At 46.9% G+C, this 10,000-nt stretch overlaps 1 protein-coding gene across 3 annotated transcripts in view; it reads left to right on the top strand.

Moving 5' to 3' along the window:
* LOC134448951 (CREB-regulated transcription coactivator 2) overlaps positions 1–10,000 on the top strand; it is a 38,550-nt gene that overhangs the window by 23,080 nt on the left and 5,470 nt on the right. For all 3 annotated transcript variants that reach the window (XM_063198663.1, XM_063198662.1, XM_063198661.1), the window contains 2 exons: positions 2,600–3,156; positions 4,507–5,391. In XM_063198663.1, coding sequence (XP_063054733.1) covers positions 2,600–3,156; positions 4,507–5,391 — 1,442 coding nt within the window. The remainder of the gene's footprint in view (positions 1–2,599; positions 3,157–4,506; positions 5,392–10,000) is intronic.

The following is a 10,000-nucleotide window of genomic DNA, read 5'->3' as shown; positions in this document are numbered from 1 at the left end:
GGGCATCCACACCAGCAATGCCTTCAACGCACCAGGTGCACTATGTACACACACACACTCATACACACCTGGGCATCCATACCAGCAACGCCTTCAATGCACCAGGTACTCCACTAAACAAACAAACAAACAAACACACACACACACACACACACACACACACACACACACACACACACACACACACACACACACATACACACACACACACACACCTAGGCATTTACACCAGCAACGCCTTCAACGCCCCAGGTACTACACACACACACACACACACACACACACACACACACACACACACACACACACACACACACACACACACACACACCTAGGCATTTACACCAGCAACGCCTTCAACGCCCCAGGTACTACACACACACACACACACACACACACACACACACACACACACACACACACACACACACACACACACACACACACACACAAAACAACACCCCAGGTGTACTACTAAACACACACACACACACACACACACACACACACACACACACACACACACACACACACACACACACACACACACACACACACACCTAGAGATCAATACCAGCAACACCTTCCAACTCCCCAGGTACACACAAACACACCCCCAGACACACGGGCAAACATAGACACCCCTAGTCTCCACTTTGTCTCAGTGTGTGTGAGTGCGCGTGCATGTGTGTTTTTCTAGCCTCAACAGGATATTTGAGGGCAAACTTTGTCTGCCCACACTCGTAGTGCTTCCTGTCGGCTAAGTTTATGATTTTTCTGTCGATGTTACGCGTGTATCTGTGTTTGTGTGTCGGTCTGTGGTTCTGTACTCCACACCACATTGTGTTTTCCTTTGAGTATGTTTCCGCTCAAGAGCACAGCTCCTCTGCCTAGCCTGTGCTCTAAATCAGCGGTTCCCAAACTTTACCATGGCAAGGCCCCTCGATATTTTGGTAGATTCCAGCCAAGGCCCCCCTGACATGAGCCGTGCCACACTATTCTTTCTGTGCACCCGCTTTCACAACTCGATGGAGCTGGTGTATTCCTAAACCCATTCAAGTACTACAAGAAACATGACGATGATAACTTAGAAGTAATGTTCTGTAATGTTAGAATAGTTTATTATTCATAACATGCGTGATTATTGTTTAGCTTTTTTGGTTTAATTTATTTTACTTAAATTTTTCAATTTATTTAATTATTAGTTTGGTTTTGGTATATTGTTTCTGCCAACCTGCCGCGCCCCCCTAGAGTCCACCCGCGGACCCCCAGGGGTTCCCGTGCCCCACTTTGAAAACCAATGCTTTAAATCAGCGTGAGCTCTGTTGAAGCTCGTGTCACCCTAGTCGACTGCGCTGATGCTACAGCCTCTTCAGCATGGAGATTAGAAAGTAGCGCACAAGAAGGAAACTGGGGGCCCGGAGCGTGACACACTTTAATATAGGAGTGCGAAAGCAGGACTTTCCATTCAGCTTGTCTGACTGTGTGTGTGTGTGTGTGTGTACGTGTGTGTGAGCGAGAGAGCGAGAGAGAACGATAGTGAGAGAGAACGAATGAAAGATGGAGAGAATGATATCGAGAGAGAGGACGAACGATAGAGGGAGAGAAGAAACAACAGAGACGAGTGAACGTGTTTGCAGTCGGAAAAAGCAGACAGACGTCCTTATCTACTTTAGGTGATTCATCTGATCACACAGGAAATGGTGTGTCAGGGTTTAGACAAGAGAGTCATATGGCTATTGGGGGGAGTCGTATTTGTGTGCACGCACGGCATGGCACGGCACATACGTATGTGTGAAGTTTTGCATGAGTGCTGTGTGTGTCGGTTTCTCTCTTGTTCGAGGATAACAGAGCTGGATTCTGGGGACTGGAAACTGGGTGTTTTATTTTGCTTTAATACAAAAATCTTTTTTTTTTTAAACTCAGAAATAATTCAAACACTTGATAGAAAAAGAAACACTTTTGAAGTTCCAAGATGTAAAGGAATTTTAGCTCTTTCATAAAATAGTAATAGTTCTTGAGAAATGCTGCACTTGCATTATTGAAATATTGAGAAATGCTGCAAGTGTTGAATCTCACAAAATGAAAGGAATAGTTTTAGGCATTTGCAGTGAAGTTGTGAGAAAATGAGAAAATGTGTGATGAGGGCCTTGTACTGACATGTTTTTCTTCCAATTGCTCTCTCTCCCTTCCCTCTCTTTCTCACACCCGCTTTCATATCTTTCTCTCCACTCTCTCTCTCTGTTTCTCTTTCATCTCGCTCATTTTTGCTCTCTCTCTCTCACTCACTCCTATCTGCTTCCTCTCTTCTCCTCCCTTTCCATCTCTCTCCCTCCTGTCGTTCCTACCCTCTGCTCTCATCACCCTCTCCAATCTTTCCCTCTCCTCTCATTCTTTCTTTATTTCTCTGCCTCTCCCTTTATTTCTCCTGCTGCTCCTCTTTTTCTTCTTCTCTCTCTGTCTCATCTATATCTTTCTTTCTTTCTTTCTTTCTTTCTTTCTTTCTTTCTTTCTTTCTTTCTTTGTATTTTTCTGTTTTTTTTTTTCTGTCTCTCTGTCTCTCTGTCTCTCTGTCTCTCTCTCTCTCTCTGGTCTGCAGGTCTCTTGGCATCTCTTCCGGGCACACTGAGCAACCCCTCCCTCCAGTCGTCGCATAGCAACCCCAACATCCAGTCGTCGCTTAGCAACCCCAACATCCAGTCGTCTCTGAGTAGCAGCCCCTCCTCCTTCCCCAACTCTCTCAGCTCCGCCTCCCTGCACTCGTCGCTTAGCAACCCCTCGCTGCAGTCGTCCCTGAGCTCCTCCCCGTCTCTGCCCTCGTCTCTCAGCAGTCAGTCTCTGCGCTCCTCCCTCAGTAGCTCCTCGCTGAGCGGACAGACGCTGCAGCATCAGCAGGGCAGCTATGGCTCCGGCTCCGGCCCGGTCCTGGGCCAGCCCCCGGCCTCCTACGCCCCCGGCCTCCTGCCCGGTCACCACCCTCACCCTCACGCGGGGGGCCACCACCAGACGCCGCAGCTCGGCTCGTCCCCGCGCAGGCGGGCGCAGCTGTCGCCCCTCATCCTCCCCATGGGCAACGAGCATGCCCGCCGCCACCACCACCACCACGCCAAGCAGTTCTCACCCACCATGTCGCCAACGCTGTCCTCCATCACACAGGTAAACATGAATGGACCATCAGTTGTCAGATGGAAGAACGCAAACACCGCTTCTTTACGATTCACCCCTTTATTTTTTGGTGTGCTGAGGATGACACGTCAACCACACCAAACAAAAAAAGTGGTGAATCATGAAGAAGCAGCGTCGCGCTCTTCCATTTGATAACCGATGGCTGAAGTACCCTGAAAATCTGCACCTGCTGAAAAAGAAACGTTCAAAGGGTGCAGGCCCTCAAAAAACTTTGTCATGAATGAAGCACAAAGAAATGATAAAAGGTCCGCAACATCTGATCTATGCTCAAAAAAGTTGAATAGTACGATGAAGGTTGCATGATTAAGGTCTTTAATGAAAGACTGACGTGCTATTGAACTTGACCTTTGCAGATCTCTTCTGTTTGGTCCAGTGCCTGTATTACTGATGATGAGCATGTATTGTCTGCATTTTCGGAAGTGAATGAACCCCCCACACTGTGGCTTCCTCCTCTCTCATCTGTGATGATGATGATGATGATGATGATGATGATGATGATGATGATGATGATGGAAATAATGAATAGTAGTGATAACTCGGTTTTATAATAGATACCCAAGGTCGCTTAATGGCTTGCTCGCAGAAAAAAATCAGGCACACGGACTGGAGTGCTGATATGTCCACTAGAAATGCTAATCCATTCATGAGTTTTCAAAAAAACGGCATAATTATTAGTTTTAAACGTTTTGGCTTAGGCAAAGGCGTAGCTACAGACCACATGGTCTTGACCCATGAAAGTACATTTACACTTTGCATATCTGCATAAAAGCCGACACTCTTTATACTGTAGTACATTCATGTAGCTATTTTATTAACTATGTGCATACACCAATTCTCATTGTAAGAAAAGTCCAAATCTAGTAGAAAAATACATTGTAAGTGCTGCGTTATGTATTCTGTATTCCACACACTGTTCCTTTTGTGTTTCATTATGTTCTCATTATGATAAATATGAAAAAGCATACTGGATATAAGCATACTGAATGTAATGTCTAACTTTATGTATATATGACTCTAGATTAACACCAGCCAAATGCTAGTGAAATTTCAGTCTGACTGGTAGAAACACCCAACTTACGAGCCACTTTGACCCATTAGTGAGTGTGTGTTTAGCTAGTGAGGTTGACCTGAAAAAAAATGGTGTGCGTGCGCGTGTGTGTGTTTATACACACACACACACACACACACACACACACACACACACACACACACACACACACACACACACACACACATATACACAAGTGTCTGCTGTTATCTTGGAGTGTCTTTAAATGGCTTTTCTCAAAATGTAATGTCGTGTGTTGCCTTACTCGACAGGGTGTACCTCTGGACACCAGCAAACTCCCCTTAGACCAGAGGCTGCCCCCCTACCCTTACAACCAGCAGCAGCCTAACCAGACGGGCTCCCCGGCAACGCAACACCCGCCCCACGCAGCCCTGGGATCCCCCCAGAGTGCTCACCCTCAGGGCCAGACTCTCACCCCCCAGCAGCAACCCCAGGGCACCATGCACCACCCACAGCCCCCCCAGCAACAACAGCCCACCCAGCAGCAACAGCAGCAACAACAACAACAGCAGCAACAACAACAACAGCAGCAACATCAACAACAACAACAACAACAACAACAACAACAACATCAACAACATCAACAACAACAGCAGCAGCAGCAGCAACAGACGTGCCATCACCATCAGCAACAGAGGATGCAACAAGCCATGCAGCTAAACATGCAGAACCTGCAGAACCTGCGCAAGACACAGAGCATGCAAATGCAGATGCAGCAGCAGCAGCAACAGCAGCAGCAGCATATGCAGCGCACTGGACAAGGGGGTTCCCAGGGGGGTCAAGGTCACGGTCCAGGTCAAGGTCAGGGGGGCATGGAAGTGTCCGGCGGCCAGAACGTCAACGTGGTACAGTGCAAGCAGGAGCCAGAGGAGCAGCGGACCTGCGGCGACCACCAGCAGCGTGAGCAGCAGCAGCAGCAGCAGCAGCAACAGCAGCAGCAACAACAACAACAACAACAGCAGCAGCAGCAGCAGCAGCAGCAGCAGCAGCAGCAGCAGCAGCAGCAGCAGCAGCAGCAGCAGCAGCAGCAACAGCAGCAGCGTGAGCAGCAGAACTCGTCCCACATGGAGGCTCAGGAGCAGGGCCTGCCCCAGCTGCAGCAGATCACCCAGTCCCTGGACCTCGGCCTCTATAACGTGAGTCATGCCTTCCGTTTCCTGCTTAACAACTCCAGAGAGATATACTAAGAAGCTGGTTCAGGAGTAAGCCATGTTAAGTTGAGAGGTAAATCATCTATTAGAAGAGCATGTAGTACTCATTTTCTTGGACTCCAGGCTCTTCTTTTAGGTGATTTACCTCTCAACTTAACCTGGTTTTTTAGTCCTGAACCAGCTTTGTAGTATAGGCCCCTGACGAGCTAACAAGTGAGATAGTCTGGAGGCTACCTGTGCAATTTCTTGTAGGAAAAGGTGTGGTGTACAATTGCCCATGGCCCTTTATTGGGCATTACGAATTTGTCATTTGGCATTGGCACATATACTATATCGTGTCAGTTGTATCTATTCAAACAAACTACAGTCGTCGCCTGTCTACCCCTACCTACTCTCTGATTGGAGCCCAAGATCTGTCTGGAACCCTCGCTGAGGGGTAGAATCCATGCTCTCTTTCAAATCGGAACGATAGTGCAAAGCAGCATGGGGGAAAAAGGCCTTCACAGCCTTGGTATTAGGTTGGATAGCGTAGTTACAGCAAATTTGACATGGCAACATCTGTAAAACGGGACACATTTGAACCATAAGGCTTTGTCATAAGATAAAGGAGGTGTTTCGAAGACAATTTTCAGTCCAAAGTCAATCTTCACAAAGTATGTGGTTACTGCCCGTACTGCCCACACTCACCTGTAAACTATGTACTGTTGCGCTTGGTTGGTTTGGATGCAGGAATGCCTGTAGGTGGTCAAACAGGCTTGAGAAAGTTGAAAGTTCCTCTCCAGTGAAGGCTGATCCGAGATTTCACCACCTTGCTTATTCGTCTAACCTGGGTTTTTTTGGCCTCAGCATCGCAAATTAGCTGGACCCAATAACTTCAGGATATTTCCCAGATGTGGTATGTATGCCACTGGACAGAATGGAATATAAAAACACATCTATTTTAATTCAGTTCATTTTAAGCAGCTTGAATTCCTAGCAGCGAGCAAACAGGCTACAGGAACAAGGGAACACTGCAGAGGAAGGAGGAGGAGGAACAAGGGAACACTGCAAAGAGAAGGAGGAGGAGGAGGAGATTGACCTTGAAGACTACAGCTCCAGGCCACTTTATTAGAATAGTGTGATTTATTTCCATAATTCCATCGATAATGTTAAACTGTCATGTACTATAGATTCATGGCCTAGTTTTTTAACTATTCCAATCATTCAATTGTTTATTTTTGCTTATCACCCAGTGAGCAAACGGAACGTCTTCTGATTGGCTGAGCAGGTGTCCTTTATTCCCCGGTAGCAGGACACCTATGATGTCATGCGGGCGTGCGGGCGTCCAAGTTGCTTCTTTTCTAACTTTCTGGCGAAGTGCCGTTGCTAGTTCTATCGCATCTGGTTGTCTAGTCAAGACCGCGTCGTTAGTTCTATCGCATCTGGTTGTCTAGTCAAGACCCCGTTACTAATTCTATTGCATCTCGTTGTCAAGTCAAAAATCCAGTCGTCAATTCTATCGCATTTGGTTGTCAAGTAACCCCAACATTCTGTGCGCGTCCTTAGACTATGCCACCGATGGAGGCGCGTCTCACTAGATTAGGAAGTGGTGCCCATAGCAACGTACAAAGCGCAGTGGTGAATCTACTTTCTCACAAAGCCTTAGATCAACTTATTAATAAATTAATACATTAATACTTAAATGCTGGTAACCGGGTGATAAGCGGAATAGCGGCCTTCGAGGTGTCCCGATATCAAGGGAAAATGGACTTGGCGAAGCGAACAGCCCTTCGGCTGCGCCGTCGGGCTGTTTAGAACGCTCCGCCTCGTCCATTATTTCCCTTGATATCGGGACACCTCGTCGTCCGCTATTCCATACATATTTTGGGCTTCCAGCTAAAAAAAAACATGAATTGAGGAATTCGCATCATTAGAATATTGTGATAAAATTACAATTTTCTTCAGCAAAATTCAGGTCACATCAAATCAGATGAAATTTGGTACTATCTACATACCATGCAACGTTCAATACTTGGTTGGTACTCTCTCTGTCTTAATAACTGCCATGATGTGTTTAACATTGAAGTCAATGGCAGAAACAGTACATGGGAGTTATGGAAGCCCAGATATCCTTGATGCTTTGCTGTCAGCTGTTCTTGTTTGTTGACCTGGTGACCCACACTTCACTCTTCAATATACCCTGTAGATTTCCATGCCACGTTTTGGCGCTAATTCACCAGTTTAATTCTAAATAACCAGAAATGAAAGCCCATTGAAAATGAATGGGGTTTTATTTCTGGCATACAACCAGTAGCAAACCAAGGGAGGCAGGTCAACCATGCCGTTTGGGAAATGTTGTCTTGGTCAGACCAAGTCTCAAAGGGATTTGAAAGTCGATGATAATCAGGCAAGCTGCTGGGTAATGTAGAAAATATTTAGACTTATTGGCACTTGATGATGATGATGATGATGAGGTTGAGTCTTCTTCAGCTCATGTCAAGTGGCCCCTTTCGCTTTTTTATATTCTTTGATTGAAAAACTGATTATGTGTAAACCAAGTCAATCCATAACAACAAGACCCTTCAAAAGGTGCTTTCAAGTGTAGTGTTGTGACTATGTAAAGCATGCAGATACAGTACGCAGTTGAAGTGCTGCTGCATGAGTTGGATGAATGAATGGGATTTTACTATCAGAAAGTACCGTGCTGTCTCTCCACCTGAGAGATAGGCTGCGGTGCAAGTGGCCGGCTTGGCTTGACTTGCCGTGGTCAAGCTGCTTTCCATACAGGCTGAGAGTGTGCTGGCTGCCAGGCTGCTGTCCGCACAACGCAGTGGTTCCCAAACAGGGGGTCGGGACCCTTAAAGGGGTCGCGGAGGTACTGCAGGGGGAGGGGTCGTGGACAGAAGGGACTGTTTGCATAAAACCTTTGAAGGCTTTTTACAACCTTTCCATGTATTGTTAGTGTCAATATTCACTTCAGTTGGTTTAATAAATGTATGTACCCTTCCTGTGATTTGCATTAAAGTTTAGCAAAAAAATATGTTTTTGCTGTTGGAAAATAGAAGGTGGGAGCGGGGGTTGCAAAATATTCTTAGGTCCAAAAAGGGGTCCCAGCAGAAAAAGACTGGGAACCACTGGCAATAACGGCTTAAATGGAAATAGGCAGACGGACGTCGGAGGGCATGCAAAGCAGCTGTCTTGTTTTGAATGTGGCGAGCGAGGGAAACGTTGAGCTAATTGCGGTGATAAAGATAGAGGAAGTGCGATGGGAAGTGCTGGCTACTAGTGAATAGAGATGAGACACTCCCCTCCCCTTGTTGAGGCCAGCGCCGTCGTCCAGCCAGCCAGGTGAGGCATGCAGGCTACACTTAAGGGTGATGGCGCGATCACACCGCAGGCGTTGAAAGAACTAAAACGCTGCTGGCTCCTGCCTGGAAAGCACTGGTCAGGGGCGTTGAACGCGGCAAACGATTCAACCTGAAGCGTTCGGACAGGAATCTCGACCAACCGAAGCTTATACATATTTTTAGATAAAGTTAAACTTTTGACGCCCTCTGCTTTTGAAGATTTTGACGCCCTCGCCTCTAGAAACGCGTTTGCTGTTTTTCACTCTTCTGCCGCCTCCTCTCCAATACAAAGTCAATTACTTCCGCATCTTTCCACGCGTTCAACACCAGCGGTGTGTTCGCACAGTCACTCCCTCGACTCCACTACCTTCCTGCCTACTCGTAGTGGTAGTAGTAGTAGCAGCAGCAGCAGCAGCAGCAGTAGTAGGCAGGCACCACTCCCCATTTCTGACCTCAAAGCAAATCTGGCCTATGGTACTGCTAATACGGGAGCGACCCAAAGAAGGTGTGTGTGTGTGTGTGTGTGTGTGTGTGTGTGTGTGTGTGTGTGTGTGTGTGTGTGTGTGTGTGTGTGTGTGTGTGTGTGTGTGTGTGTGTGTGTGTGTGTGTGTGTGTGTGTGCGTGTGTGTGTGTGTGTGTGTGTGTGTGTGTGTGTGCGTGTGCGTGCACGTCACACCAGACTTAACGCGAGAACTGGTTTAAGAAACCTCATTTGGGTAATTTTTTATGTCAGAGGACAAAGGAGACATAAGGAGGAGATAAAGGTAGAGAAGAAGGGAGAGGGCGAGAGCACGGAGAAGTGAAGAAAGCGAGATAGAGGGAAGAAGAGAGAGGCCAGCAATCTGCAGTGGCCTGGCTAAGACACACCCACACAGACACACAGACAAGAAAGATGCAAAGTTGAAGACAAGTAATGGAGAAAGGCAGAGAGAAGACAGAAGTGAGGAAGTGAGAGAGAAAGTAAAGTAAAGGAGAGGGAAATGGAGAGACTCAGAATCTGCTGTGGTCTGGCGAAGTGAGACGGGGAAAGAGACCGTCACTTTCTTTGCCTCCTTCCCTTTACCAGAGGAAGAGAGAAGCTTGTTAGACACTTTGTTGTCCCCGTGGGGAAATTATTGTCAGCAAATGAGGCATGAAAGGGATAAGGCATGTCATGTCAAAAGTGGAGAAGACGCGCTCACACTATCGCCTATATAGGCTAATTTAACAGTTCTTAACTGGGTGCTGAATCCCACAAAAAACATAAATGAATGAATGAAGCAAGTGCA

This window comes from Engraulis encrasicolus, chromosome 5 (assembly GCF_034702125.1).
Source record: "Engraulis encrasicolus isolate BLACKSEA-1 chromosome 5, IST_EnEncr_1.0, whole genome shotgun sequence".
Classification (NCBI taxonomy): domain Eukaryota; kingdom Metazoa; phylum Chordata; class Actinopteri; order Clupeiformes; family Engraulidae; genus Engraulis; species Engraulis encrasicolus.
This window is presented reverse-complemented; position numbering and strand designations above follow the sequence as displayed.